The sequence below is a fragment of the Amia ocellicauda genome, chromosome 6 (genome assembly GCF_036373705.1).
Source record: "Amia ocellicauda isolate fAmiCal2 chromosome 6, fAmiCal2.hap1, whole genome shotgun sequence".
NCBI lineage: Eukaryota > Metazoa > Chordata > Actinopteri > Amiiformes > Amiidae > Amia > Amia ocellicauda.
The window spans coordinates 32,092,395-32,111,586 of NC_089855.1; the positions used below are offsets into that span (position 1 = coordinate 32,092,395).

Below are 19,192 nucleotides of genomic sequence, written 5' to 3' on the forward strand. Positions count from 1 at the left end.
TCCATTGAAACGAGCTGATACCATTAAGTTTATAAATCGCAATGAGACTTGTAAACTCAACCAATAGCGTCACAGACTATAAACATTGTTCTATAGCAAATGTATGTTTCTCAGACCTGTGGAGGCAGGAGGTTTGGTAGTATAGCAGGTCATCCAAATACTGCTGAACTGAAAAGGTAGATTGATATCCTTGATGAAAAGGTAGATTTGATATAGATTATCCTTCAAAGGCAGCCTGGACAGGGAGAATTTAGAGCCAACAAACACACAAATTGTAGCTGAATTTTCTATGTAGTGGGCATACCTTATTAGGTTATAGAAATTATCAGAATCAAAATCGATAAACCCCTCCTTACTTAGGCCTTTGAAGTTGCTGTCAGAAGCGTTGTCATCTGTGATACATTTTTTTTTTTCTGAGCAGGGTTTAATTTAATTCATGCATACGGCAAAACTCTTCATGTTTTGGATTGATAGTGGTTAGCCCCATCACCAGTGAAGTATGATACTGACGTATGATATCAGATGCTGGTACTTCCGCAAGACGATTTTAAAGTGATTTTCTGCTAATTCATCGATTTTTGTCTTCTCTTCTTTTAATTCCACTTTATAGTCCCCCCAACATTGAAAGTGCTTTTGTTTCAGATAAAAGCATATTTGGGGGAAAAAGAAGCTGAGAAATAGTACTTCATGAGTAATTTATTTAATTAATCAGGCAGCATAAATCAATACATAGTATTAGTGTAAAGTTTGATTTGTACAGCTCATTTAGAGGACCAACCATTCCCTGATTATATATTTGGAAGTTGTAAATGCTTTTAAAGAGTGCACATATTCAGTGGGATTTAACAAGGAAGTGGTTTTCCTACTCGGTATGGAAATGTAGCCCAGGTGCCGATTTGTGTTTAATTCAGTCACTTCACTGTTGCCCTTTGTGTGCTGCCACACATCCCCAGGCACACGTCTTTGTTGTAGTACTTCCCCAGCCGTGCAGCTTGAGCAGGTAAAGGAGAGCGTGTGAGGTTGCTGCTGGCCACAAGGGAAGCCTCCCGCTTCCCTGTCTAGAGTACAAAGAGGAGATTAAGAAGTAGGAACACAAGCAAGAGGGGAAATGGTACACATCAAACCCTGGCTCACTTTTCAAAGGCCCTCCCAAGATGAGCTAGTGGGGAGTCTCTAAGAACTGTGGCCACTCTCAAGATGAGGGAATATTGCAAACTGGGTTATGGTGAATAGTGATTATTTACTATAATAGTAAATATAAATACCCCGTAGTTCCGGGGTTGGCTAAATGCTGCCTGCCAGCAGAATCCATTCCGTCTAACATTTCTCTCTGGCACGCCAACACTCTCAACTACAATCTTCCACCATTAACTACTACTAAAACAGAAGTATTTACAAGTTACCACAGACAGAGACAGGAGAGTACAGGTGAGAGGCAGCCATCTTGTTGTTTGACTAGTTTCAGACCAGTCTTAGCATTGCTCATTTTGTTTTAAGTTTGCCTTAATTGAAGGTAGCATTGTCTGTAGTTTGCCTAAATTGAAGCCAGTTCAGTTCAGCTGCTGAGTTGGTGAAAGTAAATAGGTTGTAGAAAGGAGATTTAGTCAAGGAATAGCAGGAATTCTGTTTCACGAGTAGCCAGGTGGGGCCTGTTAGGTGTGAATTGGGGGAAGGTAGACAAGCTACTTAAAGCAGCTGTGCTGTTTCTCTGTGAGCAGTTAAGCAGTTAGGTACTAGGGAACAGGAACCAAGAAACTTAGGGGTGGGGTGGGGTGGGGTGGGGGAAACTAACATTTAGAAGCATGTGGCCACTACAGTGTCAGGTTTGCAGAATGATTGCCTTCCTGGATGAACTCATCCAAGAAGGTTTCATTTGTGAACGTTGTCGGCAGGTTGAAATCCTAGAGATCAAGGTTCGTGATCTTGATGCTCAGCTTGTTGATCTGCGCTGTATTAGGGATGTAGAAGAATTAGTCAATCAGCCTTTGAGAGAGATGGTGTGCAAGCCAAAGCCTAGGAGAGTTGAGAGTAGAGCAGGAAAGTGGGCCGAACTGCTGGGTTACAGTAAGTCTTAACCGCAGAAAAGGGCGCGCACAACCCCTAGAGACACCCCAAGAGCTAGAATTCCCCAACAGGTTCCAACTGCTGGACACCGAGTTGGACAGTGACAGCTCAGAGGGTGATGGGGGGGCAGTTGAGCACCAGAGCACCATGGTGCCCGCTCCCCCCCAGAACAGGGAGGTATTTATAGCATTAGATTCAATTCTTAGAGGTGTAGATCACACCGTGTGTTCTAGTGATAAAGAGACCTGCATGCATCTCCTGCATCTCCGTAAACCAATAGACGGGCTACTGGCCAAAGCCGGGGGGAATCCCCTTGTCATGGTCCACATTGGAACCAATGACATAGGAAAAGGTAGGACAGAGGTTCTGCAAGACAAATTTAAAGAGTTAGGAACAAAACTAAACAGCAGAACCTCCACGGTAGTTTTCTCTGAAATACTTCCGGTACCACGTGCCAGGCCAGGGAGACGGGCTGAGATTAGAAAGTTTAACATGTGGTTGAAATCTTGGTGTAGGGAAGAAGGTTTTAGGTTTATTGAGCATTGGTCTTTCTTCTGGGATAGATGGGACCTGAACAAACCGGACAGTCTACATCTAAGCAGAAGGGGGGCTAATGCATTGGGAGAGCATATGTGCAGTGAAATTGAGAATCATTTCAACTAAGAACCAGGGGGGCAGGGAGCTCTGACAATGGGAGATGTTCCACTAAGGAAAGAAAACAGGGGAAACTGCTAGTAGGAAAGTCCTAAAATGTTTGCATCTCAATGCCAGGAGTATAATGAACAAGATGTTAGACCTAGAAGCCACAGTGCTGGCGTGTGACTATGATATTGTAGGAGTGACGGAAACATGGTTTACAGAAAATGATGGGGATTAATACAAGTTGAAAGGATACACACAGTTTAGGAGAGACGGGCAAAATCAATGCGGTGGTGGGGTAGCATTATATGTGAAAAATTACATTGAAGCAGAAGAATTCAAATTAGATCAAAGTAACGGAACAGAATCTTTGTGGGTCAAACTTTTGAATAAAAGATCCACAGGATTAGTGGTAGGAGTGTGTTACAGACCACCCAACTCAGATATTCAGCAAGATGTTGCATTGTACAGTGTAATCAGGATGGCATGTAGCAAGGATGTGGCTGTTATAATGGGGGATTTCAATTTCCCAAACATAAAACCCAGTTGGGACTACAGAAGCAGAAATAGAAATGGTTGAGATGGTAAATGACTGCTTTCTAACTCAATTTGTCAGGGAACCAACCAGGGAGAGTGCATGCATTGACTTAATATTTTCAAATGACCAAGATAGAGTCAGAGGGACACTAGTTAGAGAACCAATGGCAAACTGTGATCACAATATGGTTAGCATTGAGGCATTATTTCAAAAAACAAGGACCAAGTTTAAAACAATGGTCTACAATTTTAGAAAAGCAAACCTTGAAGGTATGAGGTGGCATTTAGAAGAGGTAGACTGGAGCACATTGGATACAGATTCAATTGTAAATGAATGGTTATATTTTAAGAATACACTACTTGAGGCTCAGGAGAAATTTGTACCAAAACTTAGCAAATTGAGGACCAGAAAACATTGGCCAAAATGGTTTAATAGAAGTATGCAAAAAAATATCAAGAGAGAAAATGTTGTATAGCACATACAAAAGGGATGGAGACTAAACAAAATACATTAGAATATGTTGAGCTGCAAAGAGACCTTAAGAAAAGGATCAGGAAATCAAAGAGGGAAATAAAGAAACATAGCTCTTGGAGCTAAGGCTAATGCAAAGAGCTTTTTTCAATATTACAACAGCAAGAGGTCAATAAAGGAGGAAGTGAAACAAATAAAGGGCAAAAATGGAAGTATCTTGGAAAACAAACAAGATGTGGCAAATGTTCTAAATGAGTATTTCAAAGAGGATTTTACAAAAGAAAAAACGGATAACATGCCAAAGGTTAACAACCAGTCCAGTCAAACCCTAAGAGAGATCAGGATAAATGAGGAGGAGGTACTAAACGGACTAGCAGAATTAAAAACAAACATATCACCTGGGCCAGATGGTATATTTCCAACAGTACTTAAAGAAATGAGGGAAATTATTTATAGGCCGCTAACTCAAATATTCCAAAAGACACTTAGAACAGGGGATGTGCCAACTGACTGGAAGACAGCAAATGTCATACCAATCCACAAGAAAGGGGACAAAACTGAGCCAGGAAATTACAGACCAATCAGTCTCACCTGCATCACCTGTAAAATGTTGGAAAAAATGATTAGACAGAAAATAGAGGAGCATCTTAATGAAAACCATGTTCTTGGAGATAGTCAACATGGGTTTAGACGAGGCAGATCATGTCTTACTAATTTATTAGAATTTTTTGAACATGCAACTGCAGCTGTAGATCATGTGAAAGCATATGATATGATATACTTAGATTTTCAGAAAGCTTTTGATAAGGTTCCACACCAAAGACTGATCCTCAGATTGGAAGCTGTAGGCATTCAGGGTAATGTAAGTAGATGGATTATGAACTGGTTGATGTGTAGGAAACAGGGTGTCGATTAGAGGAGTCACTTCTAACTGGAGTGAGGTTGTTAGTGGAGTTCCACAGGGATCGGTACTAGGGCCTGTGCTTTTTCTAATTTATATTAATGATCTGGACTTGGGGATAGTTAGCAAATTTGCAGGTGATACCAAAATATGTGGCTCAGCAGATACAATCTCGGCAGCACAGGCTATTCAAAGGGACTTCGATAACATTTAGTTGTGTGCTGACACCTGGCAGATGAAATTCAATGTGGACAAGTGCAAGGTAATACATGCAGGTTACAAAAATGTCCACTATAATTACACTATGGGAGGAATAGAACTAGATGAAGTAACGCATGAGAGACCTAGGAGTCTAAGTGGACTCATCAGTTTCCCCATCCAAACAATGTGGGGAAGCAATAAAAAAAGGCAAACAGGATGTTAGGGTATATTGTCAAAAGTGTAGAATTGAGAACAAGGGAAGTAATGTTAAGACTGTACAATGCACTAGTTAGAGCTCATCTGCATACTATGTACAGTTCTGGGCTCCACACTTCAGGAAAGATATCGTTGCTCTAGAGGCAGTTCAGAGGAGAGCAACCAGACTTATTCCAGGTCTGAAGGGAAAGTCCTACTGAGAGACTGAGGAACTGAACCTTTTCAGAGGAGACTACGTGGGGACTTGATCCAAGTCTTCAAAATCATGAAAGGCATCGACCACATCAAACCAGAGGAGCTTTTCCAGATCAGCAGGGACACACGCACCCGGGGACACAAATGGAAATTGGGCTTCAAGGCATTCAAAATGGAAAATGGGAGAAACTTCACACAGAGAGTAGTCACAATCTGGATCAAACTCCCCAGCGATGTGGTAGAAGCTGAAAGTTTGGGAACATTTAAAAATAAACTGGATAGGATCCTTGGATCACTCGTGTATTAATGAACACCAAACGAGCACAATGGGTCGAATGGCCTTTGTAAACTTTATGTTCTTACTAGCCTGTAATTGGGTGGTTGTACTTTGCTATGGAGTATTCCTCAGTTTATCCAGGAATTATTTTATTAGTTGGCACTGCAGTGGAATAAAAATAAAATGAGTTCGGTAAAGAAGAGAAACATATATGGTAAATGCAGAGTATTTAAGAATGGACATCAAAACACTTTTCCTGCCACATCAGTAAGTAAAGCTGTGTGCTTACATTGCAAAAAAAAAAAAGTGGGGCAGTATTCAAATAACTTCGAGATGCATCCAAATAGGAGAACTTGTCTTCAGAAGAGAAAGTTAGAGTAGCACAAGAGATGGCTGATGAAATGCAAAAAGCGCAACGTTTGGTTACGAAAATGTACAGGATACATTATGGCACACAAAAGATTGCTGGACCGTCGTATTTTTTCTTTTCTGGCTCACGTGGCATTAACAACAGGTCCCAGGAGGGGGAGTGTCTCCCGGGGCAGTCCACCCACGTCTTGCTCCATACAGCATCACAATAGGTATATTCACAAATTCTCCCAGCCTGAGTTTGCTCAGTTTGTTGATGTTAAAAATATACTGCTTGCTTCCTGCAAGGGCGATGTAATTAATCTACTGAGCGTGACGGAAAAAGCCTTGTTACTGCTTCTGTGCTAGATCTTTGCACAGTACCAGAAGGTGTATTTCACAGACCCTTTAGTGTGGTTGTAGAACAGGACCTCCTGTCACAGATAAATGAAAGCCAGGCTTGGGCTTTTGAGCCTTCGGATACATGCTGACCCTGCACAAAGACTTCTGCCCATAGCTGACCAAGGAGGGCTGTAGTCGGCATAGTGTTCTATATTTTCAGATGGACAGAGACCCAAAATGATGGATACGATGTTTAATGATCAATATTTGTAGAATTACAGTACGTTTATTCTTAGCAGAGATTACGGGTATAAAACCCATAGATCCTGTATGAGCCTAATCCCCTTATCTGCCACTGGGGAGATGTCTAGACTAGAGCATCGGGATTAGTCCCTACATAACAGTGGTCCGCAAAGTCATGACTGCGAGAGGTGTTTGCTGTGCCCGTGATGCTTATTCTAAATTTTAAATAAACTTATTTTCTTGAGGGGGAAAGCACCAAAATCTGCATGTTCACTAGCACATATCTATGCAGGAACACTTCCCTTTTTTTTTTTGGCCTGAAGTGCCTTATTGGTCCCGACCGCACCGCCTGTACCGCACCTCGTCAGCCCCTTAGACTGCTATATAATATCCCTTGTTACTCCAACCAGATATATAATATTGCCCTGCACGATACATAGAATCATGGGATATGAAAACGAATAAGGACAGTGAGATGTAAGATACAGACTAATATTTTTTTGCTGTCTCGCAGCTCTATGACCTTTGATTGGCCTTTTCCTAAGCAGGTTTAGGAATTGAATTTGGAGGTCAGAAATGCCTTCCACCCAAAAAGTTGAGCTCTAAGCTGAGTGCTATCTCACGGCTTTGACAGTTTTAACAGGCCAGAAAGGAAGAATGCTTGAGAAGAGACGCCAGCCACCGTGTACAGTCTTCAAATAACTTGAACCAATTAGCTTAGGTTGATAAGAATTTTTGACTGAGAAGGGGGACAGAGAGAGGGGACACTGCAGCCACATCTTAAGTGAAAAAAATTGTTCTCATAACATCCCACGTCTTTTATCTCACCAGCCCCAGGCTTTCCTTAAATACAGCAGGGATAATACTTAGTTGGTCACTAACATGTAATAAAGTGAAAAGGTTGAGATCTGGAGTAGAGTTAATAGGTTCAACTCAAGTCTGGTTAAGTAATTTGTTCTCAACGTTGTGTGTGTTTTTTTTTCGCTAATGTTTTAATGTCTGCACAGAGGAAAAGACTGGCTGTATTGAGCCGTAAACCTTTCTTGCAAAAAGACAATTAGTTTGTGAAATATGATAATTATTGGAGAGTGACTTGCAATAAACAAAATAAAAACATAGGATGAAAGTGCTGGGATGTCTGCCAGCCTTCTAGAAGGTTCCAGGAGCCATTATGTTTTAAAATAATTATCATTAGTTTGGCAACAGCAGTCCTGGGGTACAGTGCAACAGTAATGGGGAAATGCTGAGGATCTGTGAACGGATTGAGAAGAGAACACAGGTGGGTTAAACCACATTAGTCTGGACCCTTATCTGAATCTGTCCTCTGTAACAGTGAATGGAAAAATTTGAAAACTATCAGTCACACACACACTTGCTTGCATTTCCCATTACTTGCAGCAGGGAGTTGTCCCTACACATTGTCTGGCCAGCCCAGGCAAAATGTATTTGTGAGTGACAGTTCCCACAGTTATTTACCATTAGAGTTAATAGGCTTTAGAAAGCACTTTATCCAACCGCACTTGGCTTTGATAGCTTGGTCTTTTGGGCAGTTCCTAATCGGGGAGAACACACTCTTAGGGAATAGTGTCTGGAGATCAAGCTTTGAGATACTAATGGATTTATTTATTTAATTTACATTACTTCCATCAATTAAGTGTGTTTCAGAAAATCATGTTTTCTGGTTTTACCTCTCTAACGAAGTTGACAAATACAACATACTTTCATAGGTGGTTTCCTTCCAGTAGTTTTTTTTTTTTTCCTTCATTAAAAGGTAGAAATCTGTTTCACAACAACACAACTCGGCTTTAACTTTTTGCTTAATTAAAACATCATGGGTTATTATTGTTATCAGTTTAGGCATGTTGCCATTTATAAATGAAAAAAAGCATTAGTTTTATTTGTTTTTATTAAATGAGCAGTTTTTATGTATTGAATATCCCCTGGGCTCCTCATATGATTATAAAATCTTCAAATTGGGGAAAGCACCACTTCTCAATCAAATTCTCAATCTATATATAAATGTGTGTATGTTGTGGTCTATTTCTCCATTCTCCAAAGAGACTCAGTATCCAGGTTGATTATGAGCCCCAGATATTTTTAAATGCATATCAATGGACAAACTGCATCCTTTCCCCAATTACATTCAATAATGGATGCTTGTTTCAGGAAAGTTAAATGTTTGTAAATTGTTTTTTTTTTTCTCTCCGTGTGTTAAAACTCAGCTTCCTGTGTAGTCTGTATTCTGTGTGACAGGCATTCAGGACCCATCACAAAATGGTCCCTCTTCTGCTTTCGAAACTATGTATTGCCATGGAAGCCCGCAAGATGCATACAGAATCTTATCTCTTGTCAGAAGCCCTCTGTGTTTCATGGCTGAAATCGAACTCTTTTTTTACTTCTTAACTTGCTCAACATTCATGCAGGACTCTTCTTGAAAAGCTTTTCTTGTCAGGCCCTGCTGTATGATCTGATCTGTTCTTGTTCAAAGACTGTTTAGACAATCGTGGGGCTTGATTCCTCACAGGGAAACCATGCGGCCTGCAGACAGGGCGATTTGTTTTTAAATGTAAAGGTGCAGTTAAATCTGTGGAACAGGTAGCAGTAGGTGTAACTAAAAGAGGGTGAATCATTAATTACATTCTTCTGACAAAAGAGAGCATTGTAAATGCCCACATTATTTATGCATGTATTTTAAGTAGACCCATCTAGCAGAATCTCAAGATTTTGCACATTGTCCAATTTTAACGACCACCTCTCATTGTAGGAGGGCAGCGTTGCTGAAATACTTGGCACTGCATTTCTTTTGCTTGGCTGCTCTCACCCTCTGTAGCCCAACCCCAAGCTGCTCTATAGCATTCGTGCTCTGCAGATCTCAATAGTCACTGTTTTCGCTTCCTGATCAAGATAACCTCGAATTATCCTGACCAATTGTGGATGGGTGTAATCGGTAACCAGATTGACTGGTCTAAAGACTCACTGATGCAAGGGAGATATCGATTCACATTAGAGCATGGTCCCTGAAGGTACAGAGGTGCTATAATCTCACCGCCACTCTCTACACTATACGCTACATATACAAGGGATATAAATGGCAAAATGAAAATGTATCCAGTTTGTGCAATCTTGGTTACACTACAAAGGCATCTTCTAGATGGTCATTTTTTTTTTTTTTTTGGCCTCGGTTTTCTTAAGGTACAACCTATTTGTTATATATATATATTTGCCTGGCTGGAAAAGGTGTAGTGTACGACCATAACTGGCCTGCTTGTGTTACAGTCCAGACTATGAATACTGAAAGTATGTGTCTCGTCTTGGTAGGTACCTATTCCGCAGTGGAAACCCAGAGCATCCGGGAGACAAGATCCAGAACACCACAGTGGAGATACTACCGTTCTCGGTAAGATGGCCTCAAGTTATTTTGTTTCTTTCACTGGCATGTCTGGAGCACGCACACCTACTCACTGAGCTGATTGGAGTGCTGAGCACAAGTTTGTGCTGTGCCTTCGCTTACCTGGAGATGGGCCCTGAAAAAGGCAGGAAATTAGTTTAGCACAGTTCACTTGAGCTTCAATATCAAATCGATTGAAAAGCAATGGATGTCGCTCTTGATTCAAAATGGTTTGGGCAGCAGAGGTACTAAAATTTACTTTCTTTACAGTGAGGGGGCATGAGTCAAATCTCAGTGATCAGCTGCAGCAAACCAGGGAAAAACAAATTTTTCCTTTAGTTTAAGTTTATTGTACAATGTAGATTGAAGTCAACATGTTGCTGTAAAGCATCACTATTTAGTATCTAACTCATTATTTACCTTCACCTTAGGTGGCTCGTGTTACCGATGCAGCCTGTATTTTTGTTTTTTCCTCGAAACAACACATGGTGTGTCTAAGTCCTGAGGCAACTCTGCCAAGCAGACCTTGGCAGTAAATGGTATAATGGTATGTGTGTGGTTAGTCACAGGCCACTGAACAAGCGATAATTACTTTTGACACTTACACCCTTGTTAACTCTTTGCCATGCTTGCAGGCAGAGCCAGTCAGCCAGTTCACTGCCGGCCTCAGGGCAGCCGTTTCACACTGCTTCCTGGCACCTTCTCCAAAATGCCTTGGATGTCCGGGAGATGTTTAGACGTGGGCTTATGGCAGCATCCCACTTGGAAGGCTGCTAAATACATCCATGTCCCAGGCTAAGTGGAACAAAAAGGAAGAGTTTTCAGCCATCCCTTAAAATCAAAACAAATGTTTGGGAACTTAATCCTCTTCCTCAGTTTTATTTTTCCTTTTTCCCTTGAAGCCTGTTTTTTTTTTTTTCCTCATTGCATCTGGTATCATTGTGTATTGCGTGTCACAATGATGATTTACATAGTCCAAGCCAGCGACTTGGGTGCCAATCCCAATTAGTTTGCTGGTATGGGGTCTGCTTTTTTGAGAAGCAATAGAGTCCCTGCTGAGGAATAAGGAATGGACAGAAAGAATCGTGAATGAGGAAATGTAGTTATTGCAGTCCCTGCACGTTTGGCCTGTTTGTGTTTTAGACTGATTCTGAAGGTGGATGTCGTAGGCCAGTTCTGAGCAAATGCACTTAAAACCTCCATCTGTAATGACATTTCCTTGTCTTTCAGGAAGCTGGACTGGAAACCAAAGAGAAGTCCAAACGGACTGAAGATCGCTTTTACAGAATAGGTAAATTGTACAAGGTTGTACTGTATGTGGTTCATTAATTGAAACTTGTGAACTCTTCATGGAAAGTGAATGCTTTTGCATTCTAGATTCTGTTGCTGCTTTTCTTTTTTTCTTTTTTTGGGGTGGGGGGAATGTGCGTTTGTAAATCTTTTTGTCATGTAAGGTTATGAACTGGCAGGCCACTATAAATCTGGCATTCTTTAAAAAGCATATATGCTGGAAGGAATATGATTTCCTGGGACAGCACTATGAAGGACGTTTTCCACCATCATAAGGCAGTTCACAATACCATTCACAGATTTTAGTGCATTGGGAGAAGCTGTTATTGTTATACATTTCTTATCAGACAACCCTTATCCAAGGCAACTTACCATTGTTATAATACATCACATTATTTTTTAAAGTCCATTAGTGCCCTAACCACTATTCCACACTGCTGCCCGTTGAGTTGTAGAGTTTGCCCTCATACTGTGCTTTAGTACCTCAGGAAAACAATAAGAAAAAAAAAAAAAAAAAAGCTTAATTTATTTGTTTCCGCTCACATTTCCCAATATCCGCAACAAGCCTCTTATTTTAAGTGCAGTGCTTTTTCAGTGTGGTCTTCAGATCACTGGCTGCTGAGCCCTAAATGAGTTCTGGACATTGAGGGAGGGGTGGAAAAGAACCATAACACAGGTTGGCAGAAGTGCAATGTAATTGAACCGCCCTGTTCCTAAGGAGAAATTGTGTCTAGTGCATCAATACTGCTAATCGATCACACTGGAGGTTGGAGGGGTATCTGCCAGTGACACTATATCAAACAGCCATGCTCTGCCAGCCCAAGACCCGGGAGCAGTGTGGAACACAGACATTAGTACAATCCATTAAATCATTGTCGATGGGGGAGATATTTACAACCATAAACTATAACCTAGGTCCAAATGGCTTTACTAATCTGTTCATGGACTCTTTCAGTTTCTGTTTCATAGCCTTGGGGGTTAAAAGTGATGTTTGGTCTTTATGATCCCCCTGAGGGAATTGGTTGACATCACAGAGCCAATAGGTTGAGAAGGCAAGGATTGATGGGTAAAGTAGGACACACACCATTGCTGGGTCCCTCAAAACAGTTATTCTTTTTGTATTTAGTCTCTCGTGTCTGTTAGACCTGCTTTGCTTGTTTGGTGCATCTCTCTAACGGTCAGTCGCAGTGTTCAACTCCAGAAAGAATGTCACAGTTTGTTATTCTCCTCTTTCACCAAAATAACTCTCTGTATCGGCCCTGGTATGAACTTGATCGATCGTCTGAAAATTGAACAAATCCAGACCTCCCAGGAAAAGCTTTGGCACCAGTTTGTAGGCAAATGGAAAAGAAAAACGGGACCCATGAATTGCTTTGCAACATGCCTCCTTTCAAGCCAAATTATTCACAGGAATTTAATTGTTTTTGTCATTGACTTCATCTTCCTCTCAGCCAGGGAAATGTTTGTGACTTTCACGTTGAGTGCTGTGGGAGTCCTTTGCTGGCATGGGTAGTATAATGGCATACAGCACTGTTTATGTATGTGGTGCTAAGATGTTCCTGTTCAGGCTGACCTGTTCATGTATATTTTAGTTTCCATAGGGGATGACCGTGACTTTGAGCTAGTTATATGAATGACTCATCCTGCTGTTATAAATAAAGCAACATGAAAACACTACTGATGTTGTAGGTTTTAAAATATGCTCTGCTGGTGACACTTTATTAGTCTGTTTCACATTGAACTGACAAACTGATTATTTCTTTATAATTCTATATTTGCTCACTTTTATCCAATGGGAATAGACCTAATTAAGTAACAAATTTTTACTCACTGTAATGTGCATTTTTACATTGGTTGTATGTTAGTGATTGTTAAGCTATATAAGTCGACTTGGATAAAGGTATCTGCAAAATAACTTCTTCATAGTCATCAAATGAAGAAAAACCCAATAAGGACATTTAAGGAAACAACTGACTGAGGACTTCCCTTTGTTTTCTGATATTTGACTGTTGTCTGCCATTTCCTGACCTTGGCTGCCTCCTTCTCTCTCCAGGGCGCTTTGAGAACGGGGTGGCGGAGGCGGCAGTTGACCCCAGCTTTAACCCGGTGGCGGCTCTGCGCCTGACTGTGCAGCAGGACTCAGCCGTGTGGGCCATCCTCAGCGAGGTGAGGCTCCCGTGGACTTCCTCTCCCCACTCAATGTCAGGCCTAACCCCTTCCTCTACAGTGGGATCGGTCAGCTGGTTATACTCATACTTGTGTGCATCTCGGGTTTACCGTGCTGATATGTGGCATGCAAAATATGGGTTAGGGTCTCCTACTTTTTTTAGTTTCATTTTTTCTTTTAAACTCAAATTATGTTCTACATTACAAGATTTCGAAACATACAGGCCCAGCACTAACATCTGCTTATACAGTATATGTGCCTTTTCGTGTGTGCTTTTTGTTTGAATCAAATGATTCATGATTTCAGCTTACATGTGAGGGGACTACAAGCATAGTCAAATGCTGTTTTTGCGGTCACTTTGTGTGGTTGCCAACACCTACGTGTGTGTGTTTACATCTAAACCTTCAACAGTCTGAATACCTATCTCGCATTGCTTCTGTGCTGCAGCTCCACCAATCAACACTGCTGGCACATGGACTGAGAGGAATGAGGCATTGCAAACTGGAAAGTAATTGTGTTTTGGGAGCTCCTCATATAATCAAGGAATGTGTGGGAGCACTGTTTTGGCAAACCTTTCATTTGAGAGTGCAAATTATTTGTATACTCATGGAATTGTAAATACAATGCAGTCCTCATGGCTCCAGTAGGTTACGTCCCACATTTAACATTTTTACGTAAAGGCTGTCATAGGGTTGATCTTTTCTTGCTAATTCCTTTCTATGATTTAAGGGATCACTTGAGTTTCACGCCATAAGCAAATTGATTCAATTGATTAATTAGAACATGTATTTTAAAATATATGAAGGCAGAATTAAGTCTCGTAGCGTTGGCACGCACTAGCAGGATTCACTGGTTACCAAGACAATAAGAGAAGGCGAGTCTGGGTTAATGCAACAGGTTTATTTTCGGGTCTTGGTCTTTGTTCTAAGTACTTCTGCCCTGGCACCCCTATAGATCTCCTTGCCCCTTTGATTGCACCCCCCTGCCCACTATTCCTGTGCAAGGATAACCTTCGACTCCGGAAACTATTATAATTCCCCTCCGTAAATGGGATCCCCAAATGATCTGCCTTACCTCCCAACACGTGCACTAGCCTCTCCACTCAAGTCTCAGATTCCTACAATAGATTGCAGGCACAAGCTGATGTGGATTTAGATGAGTCAAATATAATTATATATAAATATAGTATGTTTCCTGTAATATATTTTCATATAATTTGATTTTAAAATATATAATGTATTTTTTACATAATACAGTATGTTTATAAAATATACCAGGATATGTTTCTTTATAGTTCCTTTCTATAGGGGTAACATTTTCTTTGCATTGTCAGCTTCTGTTCTTTGTATTTCATTCCATAAATCTATCTGATATTCTGTTAATTAAGCTTTCTTTCCCTTATCATTCTGAAAGTGTTTTGCACTGAATTCCTATCCCGTTTTTTAATGTGAAAACTAAGTACAGTGTTTACAACCTGTCAGTAAGGCCACACACAAACATCTGCCTACATTTTTCAAATAGTTATCCCCTGAAGTTAAGTCGTAATTGTTCCGAGACCGGCGACGTAAGGCGAGAGTTGGGGGATGACTAACAAATTATTTTGGCAGCTCACACAGGAAGTAATAAGGTAGTGAGCAGACATCTAAAATGTATAAAATGTTTTTGTTTTTTTTCCCTCCGGCAGATCCACATTAAAAGAGTGTCCAGCTAACCGGCTTCAGTGGGGCAAGAATGTGTGGAGCAGCGTCCGGAACCAGAGTCTGTGCAACCCATGGAGCTGATGGAAAAAGCACTGCCTGGCCTTTCCCAGGTCTCTGAGAAAGAAACGACAAAATGCTCTCATTCTACCTCGTGTGAATACTACTGTATAAAAAATTCACTTCCCCTTGCCATCGCCCCGCCCTCCCCCAGCCACTGGAAAACCCTAACACTCTGAATAAAACCACCCTCTTCACAGGCACAGGAAAACTGAATGGCAGCTGGAGTGAGGGGTATTCCCTTCACCTAGGAAATACTGTGTCCCACTTCACAACTGTACCCTTCTAAACCGCCCTCTTGTAAACGCGGTTGACTAGTGAACAGGCCAGACCTGCAGTGGCCTAACAGATGGCCGTTTTATACATGCTAAAGAGATAAGGGAGGGGTTTCTCTTATACTGGGAGACCGCTGTGACGGAGGCAATCGACTGCAATCTACTACCAGCAGTTCTCCTGCTAGGGGAGTTGTGTTCCTACATTCAGCTCTGGACGCTAAGTGATAACGGGGGGAGGTGATGTCACTCTTGAGCCTAAGCCAGGCATCCTTAAGGAGCTGCCTTTCAAGACAGGAGCATGATTTTTGCAGCCTTGCGGAAACATCAGAGCAGCGCCCTCTTCAGCTACGTGGCCTCTTCTGCATCGCAACACTCATAATCATCAGGGCATTGTTCCGGATCCTGTGGGGCAGTTTGTGAGAATTTGATTTTAATGTTTTGCCCCCCCAGTGAATAAACTTGCTTTGCTAACCTTACAGTTTGAGGGAGGAAAAAAGCTTCTGAAAATGTTGCCGAAAGCTGTATAATCTGGAGTGTGTTGTGAAAACTAGTTGGTGTGCCAGAATATTACAAATTAAACTATGATGAAACAGGAGACCTGTTGCTAAAAGTTAAGAAATGTCCCCATTTAATCTCCACCCTTTCCAATCTGAGATGTCAGACACTATTTCCCAGAAACAAAACTACTTGGATCATCAGTTCATTAGATTGAGAACAGCGATGCATCAGCTATTTAACTGCAGACATATTTGCTTGTGTTCGATGTGACTCATTTATCTCACACGCAGAACAGCATGTCTGCAGAATTCTCCCGCCAGAGTTAATCTGCATTTAGAAGAGTTAAAAACATATCAACTCATTTAAACAAACGTAATGGAATTGGCATTGATGGCAGAATCCATATGAATCCTTATGAAGTTAGCTCACGCACTCAGCCAATTATTATTTTTGTCTTCTGCTGTTATTTGTTACGGCCTGTGTATTTGCTTTCCCTGCACACACACACTCTGAATTGGCTCTTCAGACTCGATTCCAAGTGGGTCATCAGTCTGAGGAGAAACCAAATTACCTGAGGGAACACGTTGGAGATGCATGTGCGTTAGTGTTACAAATACAAAGCACTCGTTCAAGTCCTGAGAGGGGCACGTTGCCTCAGAGAGAGCTCCTTATCTGGTGTGTTAAACTGCTGGCAGCTCACCACCCTGTGCACTTCTCCAGCAGATAGGGCTGCACAACCATCATGCTCCTTTTACATTGTAAACGAAGGAGGAGATGGCGGCCGCACCAGCGGCTCAGGGACCATGTCGTACAGTGCTGGGCCTACATGTGGCCGTGGTCAGTGCTGAACTTAGGAACGCATCTCCTCAGCTACTGCAGTCTTGGCATATGAACACTGAACCTTCCTGACAATGGAAAAGCTGGACGGGTTCATTTTATTGAACAGTATCTCCATGATTTTCTGTTGACCTCTGTGTAGTATTTTTATGTAAAGCCTTTCATTTCTCAGCTCAGTTGAAGGGATATATTGTGAACATGAAGGTGACTTAATTTATTATAAATATATATACATGTGTGTGCGTGTGCGCGCGGGTGCGTGTGCGGGAGAAATTTGTAGGCCTAGAAATGTTCAGTTTTTGGTTAAAGCGTTGCTATTTAATTTGTTTTCACTTTTACTGAAGTGAAGGCTGTACTGCCATTGCAGAACACTTTTTGGGTATGTTTTCTTGAACTTGTATGAAGTTTTTTTTGGCGGTATGGAAGAAGGCATATTTTTAAATGTGTGCCTTAACTGGTTCTCCAACAAGAGGAGAGGTCTGCTTTGAGGTTCCCTTTGTAATCTGGCAGACTTGTACACACTCATAACTCTAGGCTCACCCAAGATGTTACAGGACCATAACTTTAAATTGCGATGCTTCCATTCACTAAAGCTTGCTGTGTAATTTCTCTTATCCTATAGAGCATTGCTGTAGTCCAGTAGTCTTTTGCCATACATTCGAATTCTGTTTTGAAGTGCCCAGGTGTATACTAGCTAGTGCGAGACCATAATGAAGTGATTTACGCTCAATATCTTTCAACCACAATTCTCATGACATCGTGTAAAGCTGAGAACATTCATTCAGTCCAGTTTCAAAGCTTGTGCAAGGAAAACATTTAAGATCAGCACCTTTACAATGGTGGGGTGCAAAGCGTGTAGTATTATATGATCTAGTTAAGGATCTCACCAAGTAATGTTCTTTTCAGGTTGTAAGCAAAATCTTAACATATATATACAGCTCTGAAGAAAAAAATAAGACCACTGCACAATTATCAGTTTCTCTGGTTTTACTATGTATAGGTATGTGTTTGGGTAAAATTATAATTTGTTTTATTCTATAAATTACTGACATATCTCCCAAATTCCAAATAAAAATATGAATGGAATGGCTGCCATACATGTAGAGATGTGGATTTAAGAAAAAGTTGCAGTGGTCTCTTAATTTTTTCCAGAGTTGTATATGACTTTTTTGTTGTTGTTGTTGTTAACTGTTGATGGAAAGCTGCTCTGATAATTACTTGATTTGTGAAGTACTACTTAAAATAAGTGTGCTTTTTATTTTATGGTTTTGTTTCTTTAAACGAAGACGTTTCCCATCACTTGTAGCTAAGCTTTGTACATGCCAAGTAAGGAATTTTCACAGGAAGGGTGTACAACCATTTTCTGCCATGGCCAAATCCACAATTCTCTTTTACATCCTTACATAGATAGGTTTGTTGGCAGATAATATTCTCTGTTTAAAAGAATTTCTGCCTGTTCTAAACCTTCAGTTCATGTGCCTTCATCCGTTTCATCTATGTATCACAAATTTACATGGATATTATTGAAATAAACTTGATACAATTTTTTTTGATTACTTTTACATTTCACCCAGTGTCTAAAAAAAAATGGACAATGCCTAGAATTTTCATTAAGTTAATCTGTTTAGCTTTTTCTTGGTGTTATGTTTGTGTACGTAGGCACTCGCAGTTTACCATGAAATAAATGTCAGGGATTCCACACACACAATGTGGGGGCTTGAAAGATGTTCTGTTAAGTGTTCTTTAATATTTGTGGCCAATTTCAAATGGATTGACCACACGGGTAAATAAGGCAAGGTCACAAGGGCTAGGTATAAATTGTACCACAGTCTTATTGCATGTAACCCCACCCATGTGAGTACAACCCTGCCCACCCATCAGTTTACAATGGTGAAGAAAAGAAAAAGCCCTTGATTAAGATGAAACGTTTTTGGTTAAACATACACCTAGCTCCCATATATAATGCACTCTGGAGTGTGTAGACCATGGATTATACTCCCATCCGCCTTGCTTTTCCCTTCCTCAGCTTTTCTTGTTTTTATTCAGCAACCTTATTTAGCAGTAAATTACGCTGGAAAATAATGAAGGTTGACAGTCTCTGATGTCTCTGGCTACCCTCTCCACCTGCCTTTAACAGTTTAAATTAGACCGGTTGAACGTTGTGCACATCTGAGCCGAGGCATTAAGGTAGCGAGACAATCACCATGGAGCTGAAGGATGCAGAATGTTTTTCCATCTGACGGTACCTATTGTTAGCCATTGCCTGTACGACTGATGCAAAAATGGGAAACAATGGGGAAGGATGAGCCGTAGGTTTGCATTGCCTTTTTAAAATGCTGCTAGTGGACACACCTGTTTTTGTGGGCATTGAAATGCTTCAGCCCTTTAACACAGTCCAGGCAGAATGTAAAAATTATTATGAATAGAAATAGGACAGTCAACACTGTGGGGATGAGTTAAAGCACAAATAAAATATAGATCTTAAATGTATCCATCTTTAACCTGTTCTTATACTGTGCCTCTAGCAAATGTCACTACTGACCCC

General features: G+C 40.9%; 1 protein-coding gene across 4 annotated transcripts in view; it reads left to right on the plus strand.

Annotated features, from left to right (window-relative positions):
- The window catches only part of mgat4a (alpha-1,3-mannosyl-glycoprotein 4-beta-N-acetylglucosaminyltransferase A), an 87,953-nt gene extending 69,750 nt beyond the window's left edge, over positions 1-18,203 (plus strand). The window contains exons 13-16 of one of the 4 annotated variants that reach the window (XM_066706947.1): positions 9,754-9,832; positions 11,054-11,114; positions 13,167-13,279; positions 14,965-18,203. In XM_066706947.1, the coding sequence (XP_066563044.1) occupies positions 9,754-9,832; positions 11,054-11,114; positions 13,167-13,279; positions 14,965-14,991 (280 nt within the window). In that variant the 3' untranslated portion in view covers positions 14,992-18,203. The other 3 variants (XR_010816998.1, XM_066706949.1, XM_066706948.1) reach the window with 3 other exon arrangements.
- Positions 18,204-19,192: the final 989 nt, after the last annotated feature.